The 27,051-nt window shown below is 43.2% G+C and overlaps 1 protein-coding gene across 3 annotated transcripts in view; it reads left to right on the forward strand.

The window, feature by feature from the left end:
• The window catches only part of LOC139277208 (RAF proto-oncogene serine/threonine-protein kinase-like), a 71,868-nt gene that overhangs the window by 13,304 nt on the left and 31,513 nt on the right, over positions 1–27,051 (forward strand). For all 3 annotated transcript variants that reach the window (XM_070895356.1, XM_070895358.1, XM_070895357.1), the window contains exons 2-8: positions 3,545–3,770; positions 11,154–11,275; positions 15,423–15,525; positions 15,617–15,765; positions 17,772–17,897; positions 18,003–18,156; positions 26,328–26,355. In XM_070895356.1, the coding sequence (XP_070751457.1) occupies positions 3,567–3,770; positions 11,154–11,275; positions 15,423–15,525; positions 15,617–15,765; positions 17,772–17,897; positions 18,003–18,156; positions 26,328–26,355 (886 nt within the window). In that variant the 5' untranslated portion in view covers positions 3,545–3,566. The remainder of the gene's footprint in view (positions 1–3,544; positions 3,771–11,153; positions 11,276–15,422; positions 15,526–15,616; positions 15,766–17,771; positions 17,898–18,002; positions 18,157–26,327; positions 26,356–27,051) is intronic.

The following is a 27,051-nucleotide window of genomic DNA, read 5'->3' on the forward strand; positions in this document are numbered from 1 at the left end:
AACTATAGCAAAATAAAGAACTTCCATTTATATTTTGTCTTTCACAAACTCGGGACATCCCAAAGTGCTTTATAACCAATGAAGTATTTTTGTAATCTAGTCACTGTTGTAATGTAGGAAACGTGGCACTCAATTTGCACATACACTGGTCCCACAAACAGCAGTGTAATAATGACCAGCTATCCTATGTAATCCTATCTAAATAATAGTTTTACTGATGTTGGTTGTAGGATAATTATGGCCAGGATACCAGAGAGAACTCCCCTGTTCATCTTTGAAAAGAATGATGAGTTCTTTTATGTCACCCGAAACGTCAGTCAGGGCCTCGGTTTAACATCTCATCCGAAAGATGGCACCTTTGACAGTACAGCACTTCCTCAGTACTGCAATGAGTGTCAGCCTAGATTTTATGCTCCAGTCTCTGGAGTGGGACTTGAAGCCACAGACTCAGGCGAGATTGCAATCACTGAGCCATGGCCGACGGCTGGCAGATGGAGTTCAATGCCGGGAAGTGTGAGGTTATCCATTTTGGATCAGAGAAAGACAAGTCAGAATATGTTCTAAATGGTGAGAGATTAGGAGCTGTGGAGGAACAAAGGGATTGAGGTGTCCATGTACACAAATCACTCAAAGCTAGTGCACAGGTGCAAAAAGTAATCCAACTGGCTAATGGACTGTTGGCCTTTATCTTGATGGTTTGGAATTCAAAAGCAAGGAAGTGATGCTTCAGTTCTACAAAACTATAATCACACCCCATCTGGAGTATTGCTTTCTGGTTCGGGCACAGAACCTCAGGCCTTGGTGGGGATGCAGTGCAAATTTGCCAAATTGGTGCCAGGTCTTAAAGGATTAAGTTATAAAGACAGGTTCTATAAAGTTGGTTACTATTCCCTTGAATTTAGAAGGTGATCGAATGAATGTGCTTAAAATGTTTAAGGGATTCTATAGGATATTTTCTCTGGCCTGGGTGTCCAGAACAACAGGGCATGATTTTCAAATTAGAGCTAGGCCATTTAGGAGTGAAATCAAGAAGCACTTTTTCACACACAAAGGGTAATAAAAATCTGTAACTCTCCCCCTGAAAGACTGTGGATAGTGGGTAAATTAAAATCTTCCAGATCAATAGGTTTTTGTTCGCTAAGGATATCAAGGGATATGAAGAAAAGGTCCATAAATGGAGTACAGGCACAGAACAGCCATGATCTCATTGAATGGTGGAACATGCTTCAGGGTTTGATTGGCCTATTGTTCCTGTGTTTCTATGGGTAAACTGGGCTTTAAATCGCAATTGATTCTGTAGTGATCAAGCATCAAAGAGAGAAAAAATAAACTTATTTTTATTTGTTCATTCACAGGACGTGCGCATCACTGGCAAGGCCAGCATTTATTGCTTATCCCTGTCATTTTAACTTGAATGTAAGCATGGAGTTGTGGACCAGGTTGAAGCCGCTTTCACATTCTTTCAGTCTGCTTGATCTGGAGCCAAAAATAAACTTTTTTTGATGTCCTGCTGCCATCGAAATCAAGTCAATGTTGTACAAATCCCTGTAAACAAACACCTGTTTCTGAGCTCACTGCTGCCCTCGCGAAATAAACCAGAATGTCAAGATAGTGATTATTGTGATAAGTGCTTTGACTGATGCTTTAGGGTTAATGATGTTACTCAGGGAGGATAAGTATGTGCTTGGATCATTGAATACTGTATACTAGTGTTGTGTCTTGGGTATTAGTATTAGGCAGTCCCTCGTATCGAGGATGACCCGTTTCCATACCAAAAAGGGATGAGTTCACAGGTGTTTCAATGAGGGACCTAATATTGCAGGTCCCGAACCACATATTGAAGGGTGGAAGATGCCCGTGTGTGGATTCTTTTAACGTAGGGTGGCCATTGCACACGGGCTTGACAGAGCTAGGTCTTGATCCAGCGGCAAGGGTTAACCAAGACGACTGGAGATTGGGTCTTGGGTACTGTTCTCATGTGGGCTATTTTATTGTGGAAGCTATCACAACTTAGCCCAATCCTGTCAACATGTGCACACTCTCGCTAGGGATCCCTATGCAATCAGGGGTGGGAGCCTGGTAGCTTTTCTCTTGTCGAGTACAAAGGAATTGGGGGCAAATATTTTTTCTTGCCTGGCACAGCTCAGCTAACAGTGTAAAGTTTATATTTTTTTAAATCCTGTTATAAGATGTTGTCTCCCAATGGGTACAGAACCACAAGTACCGAGCAGCTAATGGTTTCTCACCCAAGTGACCATTCTTCATCCGTGAGGTGTTCCACTGTGAGGAGCGCCACAGTCTGATACTGTCCTTAACCAGTGTCCACAATTATACATTTTCCAATAGTGGATTGTGACTAGGAGGGGACTGATTCCCTCCGCCCCCTTCCTAACCCAGGAATGTTGAGGAATATTGTAGGACCTCCACCACAGACTCCGGAAGTGATCAGCTAATTCAGCATAGAATGGGAATTGGATTTGGGACCTTCCATGCTTTTTGTGCCTTAGTTCTACACTGAAAACTAAGCCATCAAAGAGCTGAAATGAATTGTTTAAGTAGCACTGCCTGTCAAGAAAATGTTTCACTGTAATGTTATTCAGAGAAATCTTGCAGTACATCTTGTGGCACTCTTGTATAAGGTACTTCCATGGACATGCTGGCTGTATGACAAGAATTGCCTTTGCATTAAAGCAAAGCAATGTAGCTTCTGACATTGAGATGGATAATTTCCTTCAACATAATGGCTGGCATTGAACCAAACTGTATACTGATGTCCGTGATCTAATCTTCATCTGTTAGGTAGTTTATGGTTACAGGTAGGGGAGAGCTGGTACAATATGCAGTGGTTAGTGTGCGTGTTTTACTATTTTTAAGAAAAAAATTCTGTTGAGTGAATTCAGTACATTGCCTCGAATCATCGTAATCTGCTAAAAGAACTTGATTGAGAACAGCACGCTATGTCTGATCAAGGTCAATGAATACTGCAGCAGCAACCACACTGTAGTTCAAAATCTCTGCAGTTTTCTGTAAACTTTCATGATGCTTGCTGTGAATGTTGTGGTTGATTTGCTTTGGTTTTTTTAAAGATTTGTTTTCATTTCTATGCTATATGTAGCTTGGTGCCAGCTAGATCAAAGGGTTCACTAGTTGCCAAAGGCACTGAGCAAGCAGAATTTAAAACTGACATGTATTTCGCAGCCTCGAACTAGTTCTGGAGTACTGCAGTGCCTGCAGTTTGACTCCCATTTTGTGATTGTAGGCTGTGAGGCTTTAGTAAGTTGGGGGAGCCATTTTCAGAAGAATCTGGAAAATCAATATCTGTGGGTTGGCAGAATTTGGAATCAGGACTTCAAAACAGTCATTCTTGCTCTAAAGCCAACTGGAACAATTGAAGCTCGCAGGCTCTAGTTCTTTGTTGCATCACTATGTCAAACCTCATTGTTGTGGGTGTGTTCAGATGTTTGATGAATGTTGAATACTGAGGCAAGCCTGTATAGAATCAGAGAATCACTCTGTGTTTAATTTGTGTTTGCTTTGCTTGCAGATCTCCTCCCTGTCTGATCAAAATGGAGTATAATCTGGGATTCTGGAAGTCCATCAGTAATGGTTTCAGTCCACAAGATGTTTTCCATGATGTTTCTACATCTGTTTCCCCCACCTTTGCCCATCACTTTGCATATCGTCGGGAATCTGAGGATGGGAAATTGGCAGATGCTTACAAAGCAGGGGGCACTATTCGAGTTTACTTGCCAAACAAGCAGCGTACAGTGGTAAATTTATGTTCCATTACTGCAAAGCCAAATAACATGAAAAGTTTTGCTTCCTTTTGAATTTTAGGTTTTCTGTAAAGAGGTAATTGTTTTTAAGTAACTTTTTTATTTTGTATGTGGTGCAACTTCTGTAGTACCTTTTCATCAAAGTATCCGCAAAGTAATATGATCTCGCAGTGCTGGGAAGATGAGGATTGGATAGTGTTACACAAATGCTTTCATTTAGTACTTGTCTTGGAAAATTAAAATGTGAATGCGTAGCTCAAGCTGCTGACTACTTGGCTCGTGGCCAGAGTGGTACTAGATTTAGTATGAAGGTTGAACTCAGGACCGGTAGATGGGTATTGTTCTGTATTGAATAAAGAGTCTGACCAGATACTGTGAGCTCAAAGTAAACTGTGACTTTAGTCCTTTATTACAGGTCTCCACAGTGCCTCTTCAGCCTGTGAGTCCTCCTTATGCACAGGTGCTCCCAAGGGATTGTGGGATCCCTTGGGACTCCAGGGATGAGCCCTCTGGTGGTTAAACAAGGTGTTTACATATATAACGACACTCCGCCCCCCCGCCCCCCCCCCCCCCCAAAGTCAATAGTGTAACTATTTACAATGTGAGTCGATATCTGGGGCCTTCCTTTCCCTGGTTGATTGTCTCGGTGCAAATGCTGGTTTTGGTGAGTCGTTTGTTGGGCCCTCGCTGGGCTGCTGTGCAGCCTGGCGTGATGAGTCCTGCCGGGCTGCTGCGGGTGATGGGTTCTGCTTCGTGGTCAACCGCTGGGTCGGTTGCCACGTGTGTGTGTGTGTTGGAGGGTCAAAAAAGGTAGAGTCTATTGTGGATTGCTCAGGATACTCTGTGAATCTGAGTTTGGTTTGATCCAAGTGTTTCCGGTAGGTCAACCGCTGGGTCGGTTGCCACGTGTGTGTGTGTGTGTGTGTTGGAGGGTCAAAAAAGATAGAGTCTATTGTGGATTGCTCTGGATACTCTGTGAATCTGAGTTTGGTTTGATCCAAGTGTTTCCGGTAGGTGAGTCCATTTGAAAGTTTGACCAGAAACACCCTACTCCCCTCTTTGGCCAAGACAGTGCCGGGAAGCCACTTGGGACCTTGTCCATAGTTCAACAAAAATACAGGATCATTAATCTCAATTTCGCGTGACATTTGCGCGATCATGATATGTATTCTGTTGAAGCCGCCTGCTCTCTACCTGTTCGTATAGATCAGGGTGGACTAACGAGAGTCTTGTCTTAAGTGTCCTTTTCATGAGCAGTTCAGCGGGGGGGGGGGGGGGGGATCCCAGTGAGCGAGTGGGGTCCCATGCGGTAACTAAGCAGGACTCGGGATAGGCGACTCTGCAGTGAGCCTTCAGTTACCCTTTTCAAGCTCCGCTTGATTGTTTGCACTCTCTGCCTGACCATTAGATGCTGGTTTAAACGGGGCAGATGTGACATGTTTGATCCCATTACGGGTCATGAACTCTTTGAACTCAGCACTGGTGAAGCACTGCCCATTGTCACTCACAAGGACATCAGGCAGGCCGTGCGTGGCAAACATGGCTCGCAGGCTTTCAGTGGTGGCATCTGACGTGCTTGCCGACATTATATCGCACTCAATCCATTTGGAGTACGCATCTACAACCACTAGGAACATTTTTCCCAAGAACAGGCCTGCATAATCGACATGGACCCTAGATCATGGTTTGGAGGGCCAAGACCATAAACTTAATGGCACCTCCCTGGGTGCATTGCTTAACTGGGAACATGTATTACATTTGTGCATGCAGGACTCTTAAGTCTGCATCGATACCGGGCCACCACACGTGGGATCTGGCTATCGCTTTCATCATTACGATGCCTGGGTGGGTACTGTGGAGGTCACTAATGAAAGTGTCCCTGCCCTTTTTGGGCACCACGACCTGATTACCCCACAGAAGGCAGACAGCCTGTATAGACATTTCATCTTTGCGCCGCTGGTACGGCTTTATTTCTTCCTGCATTTCTAATGGGACATTGGACCAACTCCCGTGGAGCACACAGTTTTTTACTAAGGACAGTAAGGGGTCCTGGCTTGGGCGGTAACAGGTGATTGCTCACTCTCGAATGCTTTCATTACCATAACTAAATCTGCGGGCTGTGCCATCTCCACCCCTGTGGTGGGCAATGGCAGCCTACTGAGAGCATCGGCACAGTTTTCTATGCCTGGCCTGTGGCGGATGGCGTAGTTGTATGCAGACAACGTGAGCGCCCATCTCTGGATGCGGGCCGATGCATTGGTATTTATCCCCTTACTGTCAGAAAAAAGGGATATAAGCGGCTTATGCTCGGTTTCCAATTCAAATTTGAGCCCAAACAGATATTGATGCATTTTCTTTACCCCGTAAACACACGCTAACGCTTCTTTTTCGATCATGCTGTAGGCCCTCTCAGCCTTCGACAGTCTTCTGGATGCATAAGCAATCGGTTGTAATTTCCCAGATTTATTAGCTTGTTGCAATACACAACCGACACCAGAAGACGACGCGTCACATGCTAGTACCAAATGCTTACATGGATCATACAATACAAGCAATTTGTTTGAGCATAACAGTTTTCTAGCTTTTACAATGGCATTTTCTTGGCTTTTATCCCATACCCATTCGTCGTCTTTACGCAGTAAAGCATGTACTGGCTATAACAGTGTGCTGAGATCCGGTAAGAAGTTACCAAAGTAGTTCAGGAGTCCTAGAAATGACCGCAGCTCCGTCACCTTCTGTGGTCTTGGTGCGTTCCCGATTGCCTCCGTCTTCGAATCAGTGCCATCCGCCGCGATTCTTCTCCCCAGGAACTCCACTTCAGGCGCCAGGAAAACGCACTTCGAGCGTTTTAACCTGAGCCCCACACGATTAAGCCGACTAAGAACCTCCTCCAGGTTCTGCAGATGCTCGACGGTGCCCCGACCTGTAACCAAGATGTTGTTCTGGAAGACCACGGTGTGCGGGACCAACTTCAGTAAGCTTCCCATGTTTCTCTGGAATATCGCCGCGGCTGATCGAATCCCAAACGGGCATCTGTTGTAAATTAAGAGACCTTTTTGCGTGTTGATGCAGGTGAGGCCTTTCGGTGATTCCTCCAGCTCACGCGTCATGTAGGCCGAGGTCAAATCCAGCTTCATGAACATTTTTCCTCCCGCCAGCGTCACAAATAGGTCATCTGCCTTTGGTAGTGGGTATTGATCCTGCAGTGAGAAACGATTGATAGTTACTTTGTAATCACCACAGATTCTGACGGTGCTGTCTTCCTTGAGGACTGGAACAATCGGACTGGCCCACTCATTGAATTCGATCAGCAAAATGATGCCCTCTTGTTGCAGCCGGTCCAGCTCGATCTCCACCCTCTCGCTCATCATGTATGGTACTGCTCTCGCCTTGTGATGGATGGGTCGCGCCCCCGGAATCAGGTGGATCTGCACTTTTGCTCCTTGGAACTTCCCGATGCCTGGTTCGAACTGCGAGGGGAACTTATTTAGGACTTGGGCACACGAAGTGTCGTCGACGAATGAGAGCGCTCGGACGTCGTCCCCGTTCCAGCGTATCTTCCCCAGCCAGCTCCTGCCGAGCAGCGTGGGGCCATCGCCCGGTACCACTCAGAGTGGTAACTTGTGCACCGCTCCATCGTGGGAGACCTTTACGGTAGCACTGCCGATTACAGGAATCAGTTCCTTTGTGTAAGTTCTCAGTTTGGTGCGAATGGGAGTCAGGACTGGCCTTGAGGCCTTGCTGCACCACAATTTATCGAAAGTCTTTTTGCTCATAATGGACTGGCTCACGCCCGTGTCCAGCTCCATTGAGACCAGGGGTCCATTTAATTCAACCTTCAGCATTATGGGGGACACTTTGTGGTGAATGTGTGCACCCCATATACCTCGGTCTGAGGCTCTGGTTTGTCGTGATCCGCCGTGGATCTGTTCTCCTCTGCAACATGGTGGTTTGCAGGATTAGCAGGGTTTGTGGCTCGCCTGCACATACGTTGGAGGTATCCCATTGTTCCACAGCCCTTGCAAACGTATCCTTTGAAGCGGCATGAATGGAAACGATGATCACCCCCGCAGCGCCAACAAGGTGTTAATGGCCTTGCATTCACCACCCTTGATGGTGGACTCTGAGACATCTGCGGACGTGCAGCTGCAGGCATGTGAGGTCTGCCCTGTACTTTACGATTGGAAAACAACATTATTTTGTTCACAGTACTTGTAGCAGCACTCGTGTGCTGAGAGATTTGTTTGGTATTGTCACTTGTGGCGATGAACGCCTGGGCTATCATTATGGCTTTACTCAAGGTTGGGGTCTCTACAGTCAAAAGTTCGCGAAGTATTACTTCATGGCCAATGCCAAGTACAAAGAAGTCCCTGAGCATGTGCTCCAAATGTCCTTCAAATTCACAATGTCCTGCAAGGTGCCTTAGCTCGGCGACATAGCTCGCCACTTCCTGGCCTTCAGCCCTTTTGTACGTGTATAACCGGTACCTCGCCATCAGAACGCTTTCCTTCGGGTTTAGATGCTCCCGGACCAGTGTGCACAAATCATCATATGACTTCTCTGTGGGCTTCGCTGGAGCAAGCAGATTTTTCATGAGGCCATACGTTAATGCCCCGCAAACGGTGAGGAGAATCGCCCTTCGTTTGGCAGTGTTCGCTTCTCCTTCCAGCTCGTTGGCCACGAAGTATTGGTCGAGTCGCTCCACGAAGGTTTCCCAATCATCTCCCTCCGAAAATTTCTCCAGGATGCCCACTGTCTTCTGCATCGTTGTGGTGGGGTTCGTCATCTGTATCTCATCGCCAGTTGTTATGTGTTGAATAAAGAGTCTGACCAGATACTGTGAGCTCAAAGTAAAGTGTGACCGTAGTCCTTTATTACAGGTCTCCAGAGTGCCTCTCCAGCTTGTGAGGCCTCCTTATGTACAGGTGCTCCCAAGGGATTGTGGGATCCCTTGGGACTCCAGGGGATGAGCCCTCTGGTGGTTAAACAAGGTATTTACAGATTTACATATATAACAGGTATCCCATCTCATGGACATGCAACTTATTAAAGAATAGGGCATAAACAAAAATGGTGGAACGTAGAATGTAATTGTACCACTGATTATTTGATCTTTGAATGACTTTGAAGGCAGCCCGGAGGAAAAATTACTTCATCAAGAGATTTTTCTTCTCTAAGCTCGAGTATCACACAAGGATGACTTCGCACCTTTAAGAGAGAAAATGAGTAAGCATTCAGAGATTCATTTTTAATGAGGCATTTAACAGAATCCAGTACAGTGCTGGATTTCCTTTTACTGTAAGTAGATGTATTCATGATTAGCTGTTCATCACTGACTTTATTGCTTTGTCTTTTTCATTTACTTGAGTCAATATAGGTTCATCGTGGCAGAAATACGCTGTTGAAAACACTTAACTGTTCCTATCATTAAAACTGCATAGCAAAGGTCAAATTAATCTGAATCTCAGTTTAATTTTTAATTGCTCTTCCAGTTCACTGTTTGAGTAACTTGCCTCTAGAAAATCTAAATATCAATGATTTATTTGGTAAATTTAGGAGGACAAAATTATTTGAAAGTAATGCTTCTGTTGCATGTTATATTTGCTAAGAGTCATAGTTTGATTACTGGCCCAAGTGTGGAAATTTGTTATTTGACATTTGGCATGCATAGTATAGAAGCAGTCTAGCAATTTTCCAAGACGGTAGATTACATCAGAACACGTCCCACACCTGGCAATGACAGATTTGGCAAGGTGCAATGGGATTATTTCATTTTTCTTCAAACAATATTGTCATTGAGGGAGAATGGATTGAATTTAAAATTGATAATAACAGAGCTCTAAATTAAAATAAAGTAAGCTACTTGGAGGAAAAAATGCATTGCAAGTGGATTGTGATTTGTTGGGTACACTTTCCTCTTTAGTTCAAAAATAGGTATTTTTATGAATTGCCTTCGAGTCCCTTTTAGGATGTGAGCAAGATATGAAGTAGTGCTAGAAACAGATTGTTTGGTCTGTTTTCCCTTTACTCCCCAAAGAAACATTCTTTAATGCTGTTTTGATTATGACTGTCAAGCCATTATGTTACATAGACCACTTGTGTAGCCAGTGGCACATGATCTATAGTACAGTCAACTTCATATTGGAGTGAATTTCACACAATTGTGACTGGAAATCAAGCTTCTAAACCATTTTATATCTAGTGTCTGTTTACAGAATAATTGTAACTGTTTATTGATTACGTTTTTTTTTGCTCAGTAGTGTTTTTTTTCACACCTTTTCAGCCCGATTTGCCCAGACACCCAATGCTTCCAACAACTGAGCAAATTACAGCTAAAGCAATAAAAATTCATGACAGACTTTATAGTTCAGGCACACCTTTGGTACAACGACAGGCGTGCAAGAAATCACATAACTGAAAAGTCAGTCAATAGAGGAGTGTGAAAGTTGGCAAGTCTCTAATCTAAGCAAAAATGTATTTAACATGAGTAAACACATACATTGCACTGCTTACGAGTTCCTAATAAGGAATCGTTATTTTGATTGTAATTGGCTGCAATAAATATTCTGTCATTGAAGCAGTGACAATGGCAACAGGGCTGTCTGATAGTCACTATGACAACAGTTTAATCTTTGTATGCTTGTCCTGCATGCTTGGTATTGCTTCAAATGAGAATGGAAGCAAGTACATTCATGTTGCTATGGTATTTGGTATTCAGAAAGTTCTGTCCAGACCTGGCTGCTAGAGAGTTATACAGACTCTTATTGGTGGATAAAAGAATAATTTAAATTTTATGCATTTGCAGAAGGTGATTTATGAGAGCTTGTACTTAATCCTTTCGGAACAGTTAATTGCTTCCGAATGCTCTATTCATGCACCAGGCCAGTAACTAGTTTTGTGAGCCACACCCAGATCGACGCCCATATTAATGAGTAAGACTCTTTACGGCAGACTGAATAAAATATACTGACTATCTTATTGTCCATTTAAATATATATATATTCTTTAGGTTTCTCTTGAATACTTCGCAACACTTGTCAAGTTGGTGGGGGGGGGGCAGTGGGGAGAAACGTCTGAAGCAAAATTGTAACTAATTCTAGAAGGTGTGGATGAACAGGAAAAACTAAAATACAAAATTCCCTGAACGGGGAAGTGCAGGTAAAATGGCCAATAGCATTTGGGTGTTGCAAATTTTGTGGGCTGGTGACATTAGATTCCCTGCCCCCAACCCACTTTTTGCTCCAGTAAGGACAGTTAAGTACAAATTACATAATCAACCTTAAGTGAAAAATATTCTTTAAAAATAGCTGGCATAAGTTAATATGTAAACGCAGCACTCTGCATACCTGACCTGTTGTCCTTTATGTGCTACTGCAGGTGAGTGTGCGACCAGGCATGACTGTACAGGACAGTCTCAAAAAGGCTCTGAAAGTCCGAGGTCTTCAGCCAGATTGCTGTGCAGTCTTCAGGCTGCCACAAGGATGGCTACCACAAGGATGGTAAGAACATTTGTCTGTTCAGTTACCATGAATAATAGCTGAAGTAAAAACAGCAAATGCTGGAAATATTCAGCAGGTTAGGCAGCGTCTGTGGTTAGAGAAATAGAGTTAACATTTCAGGTCAATGACCTTTCGTCAGAACTGGTCATCGATCTGAAATGTTAACTCTATGACCAGTTCTGACGAAAGGTTATTGACCTGAAATGTTAACTCTCTTTCTCTCCACAGATGCTGCCTGACCTGCTGAGTGTTTCTAGCATTTTCGGTTTTTATTTCAGATTACCTGCATCCGCAGTATTTTGCTTTTGTATGAATAATAGCTGACTGGTTTGTTATGTTCTTCAATAGTACAATGAAATCTACATTATACATTGATAGCATATTAAGGGTGCCAATATTCAGTTCCAATTTTTTCTTCCTGTAATAAACATAGCTGTGTAGTTCTTGATCCCAGCCTGAGGAATGAATGTAAAAGGATTCCACTACAGTAAGGCAAAAAGCTGCATGTTTTATAGAGGTCTTTAATATCAAATAATTCTGCAAAAAATGTTGACAGAAGTGTTTTTAAATGACATGAATTGCAATTACTTGCTGTCATATGCAGTAGATTTCTACCATGAATGTATTTGACTGGTAGCATGCCACTAAAAATATGGCCCCCTATTTTAGACTGGTTATTGGCAAGAAGCCTGAATCATTTTGATAATGAGGCCTCATTTTAATTTAATTGGCAAGCTGCCTGTGTGAAAACTGATGGGCATCTTGCTGTTTTGAGGGAATTGGAGAATCTGGTGGGCCTGCAGCATTGTGTTAAATGGGAAGGTTGGGCCTTATTGAGGGTGTGGTGGGGCGGGCAGAAGGGGGATGGAGAGAATTACTGATTGGGAAGGGGGAAGGATTCTCAGTAATATCAATTATGCTCATTCTGAGCCCAGAAAGTGCTATATATAATGTACAGGTATTTTCTTCATTCCTGACTTGCTTCCCCTTGAGGAACACTAGTTCTGGCCGTTTCCTGCTCTCGACAGGACAATTGTATGCCGATTCTAAGAAACAAAATTTTTCATTATGCTAAAAATGAAAGACACTTGTGCTGTTCTATAATGTTCCTGAAGAATCTACTGTAATATCAGTAGTATTTGCAACCCGGAGCCTGGGTATATTTAAATGTCATAATTTGTAGAAACAACCACTGCTCTAAGTTAAATCAAGTGATAGACAAATAGATAATTTTTTCTATGATGTGTTGATCTCTCATATTAATTAAGAAACTGGTTAGTGACTTGTTATCTATTTGACAGATTGTATGTTTATGTATGCAATTAGTGCTAGTTGAAGGATATGTGGTTTCATAATGGAAGGAGCAAATTCATGTAACACACATTGTATTATGTAATGAAGGCAGTAGAGCATATGATGTTTAAGGTTGACAAGGAAAAGCTAAATTAATTCAGAATTGAAGTAATTTATTTTGTACTGGTGTACATTGATTTTGAACTAGGAGAAAATGCAGAAAGTTAAACTTTTGTACTAAAGGGTTGTGATTTGTAACTAATCTGCAATTCAGTTCAGTGCAAATTAGTTACTTGCATAACTTGGCATCGTATTACCAGAAACCGTCCATCTGCCAGATTTATCTGCTGTGTATTTAATTAATTGTGGAGCAGGAAGTGACAATGGCAGAGGTTGAAGTGGGATGGCAGAGTGAAATACTAGTGTTGGGTGAGCGGCAGATGAGGGATAAACACACGGAGTAGAGTGGGAAGCAACGGAGGCTGAAACGGCTAAGAGCAGGGATTTGAAGTTGTGTAGTCCACAAGAGCATAACGTGGGCAGATTACTGGAAGTGAGGTGTGCACACATTGAAAGCAAGTCTTCCTCGATTCCGAGGGACTGCCTATGATGATGACTTAGTGGTGAACAACTGATGGGAACTGCAGGGGAGATCAGTCTTGCACAGAAGCTTTAAAGAAGATGGTCAAATAATAAACAGTAAAGATTAATTGTAACATAGCGTCAAGCATAGCTGTGATTCCTGTTTGCTACTGTTCATTTAAAATAAATAAGTTGTGAATGAGCCAGTAGATGCAAGAAATTTGCCCATACTTGACTATAAGCAAGAAGCATGATGGAAATGCATGCTAGAAATTAATATATGATTAAAATGCCGATTTTTAAAAAAGCACAATTTTACCACCAGCATTGTGATTAAAAACTGAGACACCTCCGACAATAAATAGTATATTCAAGATTATTGACCACTCACTGGTACTGACTTTCTGGAGATCAGCAAATGATTTATTTTTGCAGAAAGCTAGCAGAGATTAATTTCCTGGATACCTATTCTATACCTTACAAAAGGGCTACATGCAACCTCCAAACCCTGGCAATCCTGTCTTTGAAGCCCAGCAGCTCTGTCCTATTTGTACTTATTTCTTCTTTGGTGGTTTGTCCTATGTCAATTTTGTGAGCCTGAAAGTTTGGAAAGGGTTGCTTTTAGTAGGTACTGCTGCTTCATTGGTAGATAAATCCTTAAATCGTAACCCTAAAATTGTGCGAGTTAATGGGAACATGGATTTAAGCAATGAGGCTTCGTGATACGCATTCAGCACAGCTCACAAAGGTAAAATCCTGCCTTACAATTCTCCTGACATATCAAGGAAGTTGCCAGTTCACCGTTGCCAGTTCTCATCCTCGATGAGTGGGCTTCCTGACTGCACTCCTTCATTGTCTATTTGGAGAGTTGCCATTGGGTTTTTCCCCTGCGGCACAGGGATAATCCAGGATCCTCCTGGGAGCCTTGTATAATACGAGAGTCAGACTTTTAAATTGTGTTCAACCAAGTGCAGAAACTTATGGAAAATCCATTTTCAAAGTTTTACCATGGAAATGACTTAAGAATTCTTGACATCAAAAGATTTAGGTTTTCCACAGCGACCTTCTGCTCCATGGTATAATGCTTTCAGTAGTTCTTTTTGATATTGTAGATGGTGGTGCAGTGTGTTGGAACATTAATGCACAGTGCTACAAAATGGTGAGCTGTGGGTTTGTACATTTAGTGCTCCATGACTTGTAGATGGCGAGCATTTTCCAACAAAAGGAGTGAAATGCAGAAGGGAGAGCCAGCGAGATCTCTGCAGCTCCTGGCGGCTGGTTTACATAGAAACATAGAAAATAGGTGCAGGAGTAGGCCATTCGACCCTTCAAGCCTGCACCGCCATTCAATGAGTTCATGGCTGAACATGCAACTTCAGTACCCCATTCCTGCTCTCTTGCCATACCCCTTGATCCCCTAGTAGTAAGGACTACATCTAACTCCTTTTTGAATATAGTTAGTGAATTGGCCTCAACAACTTTGTGGTAGAGAATTCCACAGGTTCACCACTCTCTGGGTGAAGAAGTTTCTCCTCATCTCGGTCCTAAATGGCTTACCCCTTATCCTTAGACTGTGACCTCTGGTTCTGGACTTCCCCAACATCGGGAACATTCTTCCTGCATCTAACCTGTCTAAACCAAAACTGTACACAATACTCTAGGTGTGACCTCATCAAGGCCCTGTACAACTGTAGTAACACCTCCCTGCTCCTGTAGTCAAATCCCCTCGCTATGAAGGCCAACATGCCATTTGCTTTCTTAACCGCCTGCTGTACCTGCATGCCATCCTTCAATGAATGATGTACTATGACACCCAGGTCCCGTTGCACCTCCCCTTTTCCTAATCTGTCACCATTCAGATAATAGTCTGTCTCTCTGTTTTTACCACCAAAGTGGATAATCTCACATTTATCCACATTATACTTCATCTGCCATGCATTTGCCCACTCACCTAACCTATCCAAGTCACTCTGCAGCCTCATAGCATCCTCCTCGCAGCTCACACTGCCACCCAACTTAGTGTCATCCGCAAATTTGGAGATACTACATTTAATCCCCTCGTCTAAATCATTAATGTACAGTGTAAACAGCTGGGGCCCCAGCACAGAAACCTGCGGTAACATTATTGAAGGTTTAGGAGTAGGTCAGCTGTGCACATGCTCACTCCGCTGCTGAAGGTGTGTGGGTAGGGAAGAAAAATATCTGAGAAAGAGGGAGTTCCACCTCAATTTAAAAAAAAAATTAAATTTGATATCCCTTGTTCCATCTGTAGCCCAAAGTACCGTATAGATTGGACCACAGATGCTACCTCGTTGATTGGTGAAGAGCTGGTGGTTGAGGTTCTGGACCACCTCCCCCTAACTACTCACAATTTTGTAAGTACTTTGGCTTACTTTTGAATTCAGTTTGCACACCCTTTAATAGATTTACCATTTTTAAACCATTCTCATGTTATCTCATTCAAAGGTTCGCAAAACCTTTTTGAAGTTGGCGTTCTGTGATATCTGTCAGAAGTTTCTTTTGAATGGCTTTCGGTGTCAGACCTGCGGCTACAAGTTCCATGAGCACTGTAGCACCAAAGTCCCTACCATGTGTATCGACTGGAGTAACGTTAGGTACTTTCGAGAACTTTTGTAATATGTTTAGTTGGTTTTGAATTTGAAAGAATAGCAGGAATGCTATTGAGCATTTTGAAAGCACACGTAGGGGGATGGTGGCATTGGTCATGTCTCTGGATGTAGACTGTGCTTGAGACCACGGTATAATCTCAATGGTAATAATTGATTTAAAAGTGTATTATAGTGGTAGAGTTTATTCATTATGACCATTAAAGAGCTTTACAGGACAAAACCCTTAAGTTACTACTCCCGGTTGAGCTAGAATGTTTGCTAAAGGCAGCTGTCCAGCTGCTTGAACTTGTTAGTTCCCATTGAAATCTTCTGCCATTACAGCTGAGTTGTGAACAGAACATTTCTTTCACCCGTTCACAAATATTCTCCCCTACCCTCCTTTCCCTTCTCCTCCTTCTGAAGGTTCTGATTCGCTGTCAGGGTACAGTTTAGTGGGAATCGATTATCCTCCAGTACCTTGGCCAAGTAGTGATTATTCATGTTTGAGCTTTGACGATAAGTGTCCCAGGCTATTAGATGGTGGGGACATTATAGCTGAACTCAATTCTGTCGTCACCCAATATGCACACATATGCACTTTCAGTGGGGGGGTCTCTGAATAACAAGCAGGAGAAGAAACCTTGACCATTTTCCCTCTTCCTATCCTAGAGTCAATGAAGCGAATAATAACCCAACAGGATTGTTCAGGCTTAGATCAGCACAGATTGGGGATGAAACCTGGGACATTCTAGTCTCCATGGTTCAACTGCACACTTACTGAGCCATTGGTACCTGAATTCAGGACATTTCGGAAGGGTGTTCAGGTTTCATGTATTCTGTGGTCCTGTAAATTTAATTTACTAACTTGTTGATCTTTGTCATAGTACAGTAACTGGTTAGCTATTTGAATAATATAAATTATTTTTGGCTGGTGAGGTTAGCAAGTCACTATGGTACCAGTTGTATTAGAATGATTTATCGTAATTTTTTTTCCCCTTTTTGTCTGCTCCTTCTCTTCCCTGTGTCAGCTGTGGCTCAGTGGGTTGCACTCTCGCCTCGGAGTCAGCAAGTTGTGGGTTCAAATACAACTCCGGAGACTTGAGCACAAAAATCCAGGCTGATACTCCAGTGCAGTACTGAGGGAGTGCTGCCCTGTTGGAGGTGCCGTCTTTCAGATGAGACCTTAAACTGATGCCCCGTCTGCTCTTTGGTGGACGTAAAAGATACCATGGCACTATTTTGAAGAAGTGCAGGGGATTTATCCCCGGTGTCCTGTCCAATATTTATCCCTCATTCAACAGCATAAAAAAACAGATTATTTGGTCATCATCATATTGTTGTTTGTGGGAAATTGCTATGTGCAAATTGGCTGCCTGTTTCCTACATTACAAAAATGACTGCACTTCAAAAGTACTTAATTGGCTGTAAAGCATTTGGTATGTTCTGAGGTCATGAAAAGTGCTAAAGAAATACAAGTCTTTTCTTTCCCAATTGGTTGCCTTGTACAGCTCCCATTTGGCGGAAGGGTGGAAAGGAACAGCCTATACCACACAGCCTGTCAACACAACACTTTGGTTGACACTTGAGTGATTATCCCACCCCTAATCCTCCTGCAGCTGACCAATGTACTCTTTAACCATAGAAGAGAGATGGAAGAGTTGAGGTTGCAGATTTCGATTAGTTTTTAAACATACTGCAAACTCATGTTCCAAATAAAAGTGCTTTACTACCCACTGCTTTGGTCCCTTCCAGTTCATGACATGACTTTATCTCAAAAGGCTGCTATTTTTAACTCATCTTCTCTCCTTGTTGGAAATACTTTGTTTTGTTTCATTTGAAATAAGAAAATGATTTCCCCCCCCAAAATAGATGGTAATTTTGTTATTTATTCTATGTTCAAGGATGCTTTTTTATTTTGCAAAATAATTTCAGTACATAAATGAGAAATTTTAAGTAATTTTTGCACTGAATATTCAACATGCTAGCTCATTTCCTTTTCCATTTTCTGTCAGAGCTTATCACGCAGCCACGCCATACTCCAGACTGTTCTCACCTTCTAACAGTGATGGGGTAGTGGCATCTATTACGCAAATGACTACACGCCGTGTACGTGAGTCTTTTTCACGACTTCCTGAGAGGTAAGTTGGAAGCATAAACTAATTTCGAAGAAGAATTTCCATAACAGTTTGTTGTCTGCTTCTTTCACTATTCATGGCCTGTGCTTTTTTCCCTCTTCTTTTCAGCTTGCAGTACAGGCATTCCACCTCTCATGCCTTCAACTGTCCCACGCCTTTCTCGTCCACAGAAGGTCAGCTCTGCCAGCGGCAAAGGTCTTCATCTACTCCCAATGTTCACATGTCCAGCACCAACATGCCGATTGATAATAGCATTATCGAGGTAAAATGATGCTTGTTCTCAGTTGCTTTGACAGAAACCCCTGAACTTGTATGTGCTTAAGAGCGTGCAGCTGCTCAGAACGCACAGACATTTGTTGGCTACTTTTGGCTGTGGCTAGTGGATTTAATTTTTATTTGCCATTTTCGATAGTTTTGCACACATCATATATTAGTACTTTCATTATAGTTATGCTTTTTTCTATAGAATCCACTTTATTTTTTTAAATTGCTATCCCTATTTTTTTTTGGTAAATTTTGCACACTGTACTGTCACATTTTGAATGTTTGCGCTGAGTTTCACTGAATACTTTAGGCGATAAAGAGGTGGTCAAGGTGGGGTCTTGAGCTGAAACACTGGTTTCACACAAGGCGCCATCTTGGTAAAGAAGTTGAAGCCAGCGCTGGGAACAGCCGCCCCAAGGCTAGCTAAACAGCTGATTACCATTTAAAATGGCTACTCGCACTCATCAAAGAGGCTGCACAACATTTTCATGGGTAGTGCTTCAACTAACGCCCTTTCTTAACAGCAATCAGTTGTTTGGGAGTAAATACGGCGTCGATGTTGATTTCAAGCTCTACTTAAAGGGATAAACTCACCATTTCATGGTCATTGCTGCTGGAGCTGTGAAGAGGACCTCTGAAACACCTCGGGCGACTTTCTGGGACACTTTATCAAGACTCGAGCAACATTTATTCTGGAAATTCACTGAGGACCACCTAAAAAGAGTAAATGCAGTGGTACTCCACCTTATTCGACACCTTATGAGTCACCAGGAGAAAGGGAGAGTTTGGTCATTGGCACCTTGCTACGGGCCCCCCTTGATTTGGACCTCCTCCACCAGGACCTCCAGTGCCGCAACCGATAACCTGCGCGCGCTCTCCCTCGGTGCCTGTGCCAACCTGCAACTTGCTGTTATGTGCCAGCCAGAGCACTCTGCATCTTCAGTGGAAATGGGTGCGAAGAGCCCACATATACTGCTCAACGAAAATTGTGTCTACTCAGCACTTGAGTGCTAAACCTGCAGGTATCTGGTTAGCGACTGCAGACATGTTCAAATCATGATCATCAATTAGCCCAAATATTGCGTGCTGAATCCGAATTTTCAAACAGGTATTTCTTATGAACACAGCACCGATTTAGCATCTGTTTTCATCCCTTGGCCAAAATAATCCCCCCCCCCTATCAGTATGTGTCAGCTGTGGCTCAGTGGGTCACAGTCGCCTCTGAGTCAGAAGGTTGTGGGTTCAAGTCCCACTCCAGGAGGTGCCGTCTTTCAGATGGGATGTTAAAACGAGGCCCCATCTCCTCTCTCAAGTGGACGTAAAAGATCCCATGACACTATTTTGAAGAAGTGCAGGGGAGTTAGCCCCGTTGTCCTGGCTAATATTTATTCCTCAATCAATATAACAAAAACAGATTATCTGGTCATTATCACATTGCTGTTTGTGGGAGATTACTGTGCATAAATTGGCTGCCACGTTTCCCATACTTCAACAGTGGCTACATTCCAAAAGTACATTGTAAAGAGCTTTGAGATGTCCGGTGGTTGTGAAAGGTGCTATATAAATACAAGTCGTTCTTTAGTATTTACATAAAATGTTTGCATTGTGACCCTGATCAGATGAGATGTTTTGAACACCTTGTGCAGCATAACAAAATTGCAGTAGCACAAAATAATTTTTATAGCAATTTTATTTTTGATTGTCGTGGCATATTGCCATCTGCGGTAGATCCGCCATTCTTTGGGCAAAGATTATCCTGTTTCGTTCATTCACAATCACCAAGCCATTTCAGCAAAATAATTCCTGGAGATTGTTTCAGTTTTCTTTTTGGTAAAGTTAAGAAGATACTGAGGCTATGCATCAGGTCTCCCTGATGACCAGAAACTATGGCCCCAAGTTTCCACACGCGGCAAAACAGGCGCCCTTCCGAGCTGGGTGCCCGTTTTTCGCGCCGAAAACGGCGCCTGAAAAAAAACGCGCTATTCTCGAGCACTTTGCAGCTCGATGTCAGCTTGGCGCAGTGCCCAGGGGGCGGAGCCTACCACTCGCGCCGATTTTGTAAGTAGTAGGGGGCGGGTACCATTTAAATGAGTTTTTTTCGTGCCGGCAACCCTGCGCGTGCGCGTTGGAGTGTTCGCGCACGCGCAGTGTGAAGGAAACATTGGCACTCGGCCATTTTTGTAGTTCTTTGTAGCTGTTCAATTTTTAACATTTTTTAATAAAAGCACATTGCCCTTCCATGATCAGCACTGAGGCTTCTTGCAGCAGTGAGAAGGCTGCAGGAAGCCTCAGAAGTTGAGGCAGCCCCCCCCTGCCGTCGGAAATGGCTGCCTCAACTTCTGAGGCTTCCTGCAGCCTTCTCACTGCCTCCTCCCCCCTCCCCCCGCCCCCTGCCGTCGGGAACGGCTGCCTCCTCACTGCCTCCCCCCCCGCTGCCGTCGGGAATGGCTGCCTCAACTTGTGAGGCTTCCTGCAGCCTTCTCCCTGCCTCCTCCCCCCTCCCCCCGCCCCCTGCCGTCGGGAACGGCTGCCTCCTCACTGCCTCCCCCCCCGCTGCCGTCGGGAACGGCTGCCTCAACTTGTGAGGCTTCCTGCAGCCTTCTCACTGCCTGAAGCACTTTCACACAGGTAGGAACATGGTTTATTTAATCTTTTCTTTGCTTATAAATTTTTATTCAGGTTGGAATTATTTGTATAATATTTGTATAAGTATAACTAAGGATTTATTGTAGAATGTAATGACTTCCCTTCCCCCCTCCCACCTTGTTCTGGACGCCTAATTTGTAACCTGCGCCTGATTTTTTAATGTGTAGACAAGGTTTTTTCAGGCCTACAAAAATCTTCACTTGCTCCATTCTAAGTTAGTTTGGAGTACGTTTTCACTGTGGAAACTTTCAAATCAGACGTCAGTGGCTGGACACGCCCCCTTTTGAAAAAAATATTCTGTTCGAAAGTGAAACTGTTTTACATGACTAGAACTGCAGAAAACTTAAATGTGGAGAATTGCGATTTCTAAGATACTCCGTTCTCCACCAGTTGCTCCTAAAAATCAGGAGCAAATCATGTGGAAACTTGGGGCCAAAGAACCTCCATTTCTAGTTCAGTCTTGTTTGTGAAGAGAAAAGAGAAATTGTTCTGGATGTAGGTAAGGAATTAAATAAAATTACCACTAAAATAATATTTATCTTGGTATTCCTTTAGATTGTTTAGTTAATTGATTACATGGAGTTAAAATTGTCTTGAAAAATGATCTGTGATGTTAGCTGTTGTTCAGAGAATGTTTTCATAACCGTTCTCATTACTATGGATTCTACAAATTTATGATCGTCATGTTTGATACAGATTTATCTGCCACTTGAATTTGATAATTAGTGGTTCCTGGTGTTCTGTACTTGTCTGCAATTTTATTGTAGAGTAAAATAATGAAAGACCACAATTGGCACCCAATAGTCGTCCTGAAATTCTGAGAGCTAACATTCTATGGAAAATTTGAGAAGTGGGAATTTTGACAAAAATAGTGTTCTGTTTTCAAGGTTTGTGGTTTCAATGAAGGAGATGCCAGTGAAGGAGGATAAAATTAGATTGTTTTGTGGCTGGCTAGCACTCACCAAAACCTTCTCCGAACTTGCAAGTTATTCCAGGAAATTTGTTGCGGACTGCTCACAAGATGTGCTTTCAAAATTATAGGAGCTCAAACAAACAGATTGTTCATTGCTCCTGTCTAGTGTTTAGATTTGCCATTTATGGTGTTGTCATAGGTCCCATTTTTAGCTAAGATGCTCATTCAATTTTGAGTTGCAAACATAAACCACATGAACAAGTTAATATTACTAATGTACTGTGTTACTATCTTTTGACAAAGAACCCACAAAGTCAGGCCCATATTGCAGAAGCACTGTGGGTAGCAAGGGTACAGAATGTACTCTGGGTGGGGGACTTCAATGTCCATCACCAAGAGTGGCTCGGTAGCACCACCACTGACTGAGCTGGTCAAGTCCTGAAGGACATAGCTGCCAGACTGGGCCAGCAGCAGGTGGTGAGAGAATCAACACAAAGGAAAAACTTATTTGACCTTATCTCCCCATTCTACCCATCCCAGATGCAGCTGTCCATAACAGTATTTGTAGGGATGACCACCGCACAGTCCTTGTGGAGACAAATTCCCGTCTTCACACTGAGCACACCCTCTATCGTGTTGTGTGGCACTACCACTATACTAAATGGGATAGATTCAGAACAGATCTAGCAGCTCAAAACTCGCATCCATGAGGCGCTGTGGGCCATCAGCAGCAGCAGAATTGTATTCCACCACAATCTGTAACCTCATGGCCCAGCATATCACTCATTCTACCATTACCATCAAGCCAGGCAATCCGCCCTAGTTCAATGAAGAGTGTAGAAGAGCATGCCGCAAGCAGTACCAGGCGTACCTAAAAATGAGGTGGCAACCTGTTGAAGTTATACACATAGGACTACATGCATGCTAAACAGAGGAAGCAGCATGTTATAGACAGAGCTAAGCGATCCCACAACCAACAGACCAGATCAAAGCCCTGCAGTCCTGCCACATCTAGTCGTGAATAGTGGGCGACAATTAAATAACGAACGGAAGGAAGAGGCTCCATGAACATCCCCATCCTCAATGATCGTGGAGCTCAGCATGTGAATGTAAAAGAGAAGGCTGAAGTATTCGCAATCATCTTCAGCCAGAAGTGCCGAGTGGATGATTCAGCCAATTTGATTCACTCCACGTGATATCACGAAATGTCTGAGTGCACTGGATACAGCAAAGACGATGGTCCCGACAACATCCCAGCTGTAGTGCTGAAGGCTGGTGCTCCAGAACTAGCCGTACCTCTAGCCAAGCTGTTCTAGTACAGCTACAACGCTGACATCTACCTGATGATGTGGAAAATTGCCCAGATATATCCTGTCCACAAAAATCAGGACAAATCCAATCCAGCCAATTACCGCCCCATCAGCCTACTCTCAAACATCAGTAAATGATGGAAGGTTGTCAACAGTGCTGTCACACAACACTTACCAATAATGGTCACCGATGCCCAGCTTGGATTCCGCAGGATCACTCGGCTACAGACTTCATTACAGCCTTGGTCCAAACCTGGACAAAAGAGATGCATTCCAGAGCTGAGGTGAGAGTGACTGCCCTTGACATTAAGCCTGCATTTGACCGAGTGTGGCACCAAGGAGCCCTAGTAAAATTGAAATCAATGGGGATCAGGAGAAAACGCTGACTGAAGTCATACCTAGCACAAACAAAGATGGTTTTGGTTGTTGGAGGACCATAATCACAGTCCCAGAACATTGCTGCAGGAGTTCCTCAGGGCAGTGACCTCGGCCCAACTATCTTCAACTGCTTCATCAATGAGTGGGGATGTTCGCTGATTGCACCATTCGCAATTCCTCAGATAATGAAACTGTCCGTGCCCACATGCAGCAAGACCTGGACAATATTCAGGCTTGGGCTGATAAGTGCCAAGTAACATTCACGGCAAATAAGTGCCAGGCAAGACCATCTCCAACAAGAGTCTGACCGCCTCACCTTGACATTCAATGTCATGACCATCGTTGAATTTCCCAGTATCAACATCTTGGGGGTCACCATTGACCAGCAACTTAACTGGACCAGCCACATAAATGCTGTGGCTACAAGAGCGGATCAGAGGCAGGATATTCTGCGACGGGTGTCTCACCTCCTGATTCCCCCAAAACCTTTCCTCCACCTACACGGCACAAGTCAGGAGTGTGATGGAATACTCTCCACTTGCCTGGATGAGTGCAGCTCCAACAACACTCAAGGAGCTCGACATCATCTAGGACAAAACAGCCCACCTGATCTTGAAATATATCGTTCCTTCATCGTTGCTCGGTCAAAACTATAGTGTTTTGTAACAACATTGTCTTTTTGAAGCATAGGAACTCTCTACCTAACAGCACTGTGGGAGTACCTTCACCACGTGGACTGCAGCTGTTCAAGAAGGCAGCTCACACCATCGTCTCGAGAGCAATTAGGGTTGGGCAATAAAATGCTGACCATGCCAGCGATTTCCCCACATCCCATGAATGAAAATATATTTCTAGAAAATTTACAGTTCAGTGTAACTGTCTTTTTAATTTTTAGAGTGGCTCGATACTGGCACAGAGCAGTAGGTAGTTGAAAATTGGGAAGAGGCAACTAATGCATGGTGGATGCCCTTTCTATGTTGTGACAAAAATTGAATTTTTGTTCAGTTTCTCTTGGTGATTCAGGCAGTATGGAGTGAGGTGACAGAGGCAATCTGTACAAACCTACACTATCCCAAGAACTGCAACACTGTTTCAAAAAAGGTTTAATGATTTCACCGGGATTAACCGTTATGATATTGACAAGCATACCAAGCAAGTTTCTATGTTGCTAGCTGGATGCTACATCTGATTCTGCTGCCTATGAACAGTTGGGACCAAGCAACAATTGATTTTGTAACAGCATCACCTTTCACAAGCATAGGTGGTAAAACCATTTGGTGTGTCAGAAAAAGAATAGTTGTCAGCAGCACACATCATTTGGACACCTCTTATGTGATGAGTTTAACGCTTTTGAATCCAGGTGACACTATAACTGATTGTGTGGAGGATTTGGAGACTATCTTTTACCACTAAAGATCCCACTATTCTAACTCAAGAATAATGGGAACACTGAACAAACAGGAGATCCCCACTGTGTGGCATTTATTTAATAGGATCAGTTGTTAGTACTTAAAGCCACCTTCAGTTTGCAGTTCATGTTCTAAGAACGTTCAAAATAAGTAATTGAGTAAGTTAGTGTACTTAATGTTATGTAACCCAGCAACATATAAGCCAGAAGTAACACCAGCAGAAAGCTCATTCGGTATTTTACATATTAATCTTCAAGATACTTGTGCCTAGTCCTTTGGACTTGATCTCAATCCAGTCTGATTCCACATCTGGTACCCATCCCTGCCACAGCTGTTGAATGTGACGTGGACAGTATCCTAGCAAAACAATGTTATTAATCAAAGAGGCAGTGTCGGGTGATGTGGATATCCTACTTCAAATGCCACCTGGAGAGAATTTGGTGAATGCCATGGATGCTGATAAAGATTTTTGAGGAACAGGAAGATACCAAGGTCAGCACTGCTATTTAAAGGATGGGAACTGTAATGAGATGCACTACAACGTTGCTATTAACAAGCAGTTCATACTCAGTAGAAAATATACACAATGTGGTTAGATCAGTATTGTAACAGTGTAAACACATTTTGTGAATGCATTCCTATGTTGCTGCACTCAGTGACCAGCACAATCCTTCCCCAATGTTGATTGAATAGTGAGAGCAACATCTGATTGAATGTTAGTGTTTAGTAGATGGTCTCATTGTGCTTCATGTTTTCAGAATGAAGTCTTGTACAGGTTGAACCTCCCTTACCCAGAATCCTCAGACCTGGCCTGGAAACGGGATTTTTCCGGACGAGGGGTGGTCACATTAAATTGGATGGTACAGGTACTGAGCAAGGGGATATCTGGGCTGGCTGGCTGGCTTGGGGCTGGGAGTGCGGCAGAGAGATCATGGTGGGGGGGCAGTGGATCACTGGGTCAGGCCAGCAATTGCGGGAGTCAGCAACGAGAAAGGACTTCAATTTGTTCATGTCGGAGTCCTGCGCATGCTCCACCCGGTGGCCAGGAATGGTTCTGGACGAGGGGTGGTTCTGGATAAGGGAGTTCTGGATAAGGAAGGTTCAACCTGTATCAGTTCAGAACTGTAATATCTGCTTTGTTACATTCTTGGTTGGCAACTGAGAATGGCAATAATTATAACCCACTAGTTCACTTGGAGAAGTTTTGGTTTGGCTGACACATTTTCAGAATCCTCACTGCTGCAGCCTGCTTCTTCCTTTCGAGTTTCCCCCAATTTAAGACAAATTGTAGATTTACTAATTTAGCTTATTATGTTGCTCCATCCCTCCATTTTTATCCGCTGTGGCTTGAAATAACTACATCTGATTTTTCTTCATTTGAATGAAGATAGCTACTGCCACTTTACCTGCTCTCATAAACAAATGGCGCTGATTAATCAAGTTTCCCCAATTCATTATATATTTGTGGTGATGGATATTCAGAAATAATATATATATTTATTTACTTTTGCAGGGTGCAATAAGAAGTTACACTTCAAGAGGTAATTTGATTATTGTTTTTTATTCTTCCTGATAACATACTGTCTGATTTCCAGCAAGGTTGGAGGGCAAGTGACCCTATGGCAACATGCTGTTAGGAGACATGCAAGAGTGACACAGACTCCGCCCCCACCCCCCCAGCAAGAGTGCTAAACTAGTCACATACGATGTGTTATGCTAGTTTATTGCACCATCATTGTGCTTGCTGACTGTTAATTGATGTACCATTTCCATTTATGTATTATACTATTCAGTGCATTTTTACCTTAATTCAGATTTATATCAGTTGTAATTTTAAAATTTTGGTCAGCTGGGTGTCTGACATAAATGGAAATCATCTCTGTGCATAGTCTCCAAACCAAGCTACTGAAACATTCTTGGGTAAAGTTTCTGGTTGCCTGTCATTTAAGTGTGCACTGTCTCCCTGTAGTGACACACCTGACTTTGTTAAATCCAGAGAGTTTAGGTGCACATTGGAAATGGCTAAGGCTTAAGGACCCCCATGTATGCACAGGGGTACTCCTGTAGTTTAACTGAAAAAGTTCCTATTTCTTCCTGTATAGGGCCACCCCACTGTTGGAGCATTGATATATAGGGTTATTTGGATCCAAATGAGGTGAAACTCAGCCCCCATCTGACAGGTCTGACCTTTCGAGGTTCCATTAATATATAAAAACATAAGAAATAGGAACAAGCGA

Source organism: Pristiophorus japonicus, chromosome 12 (assembly GCF_044704955.1).
Source record: "Pristiophorus japonicus isolate sPriJap1 chromosome 12, sPriJap1.hap1, whole genome shotgun sequence".
NCBI lineage: Eukaryota > Metazoa > Chordata > Chondrichthyes > Pristiophoridae > Pristiophorus > Pristiophorus japonicus.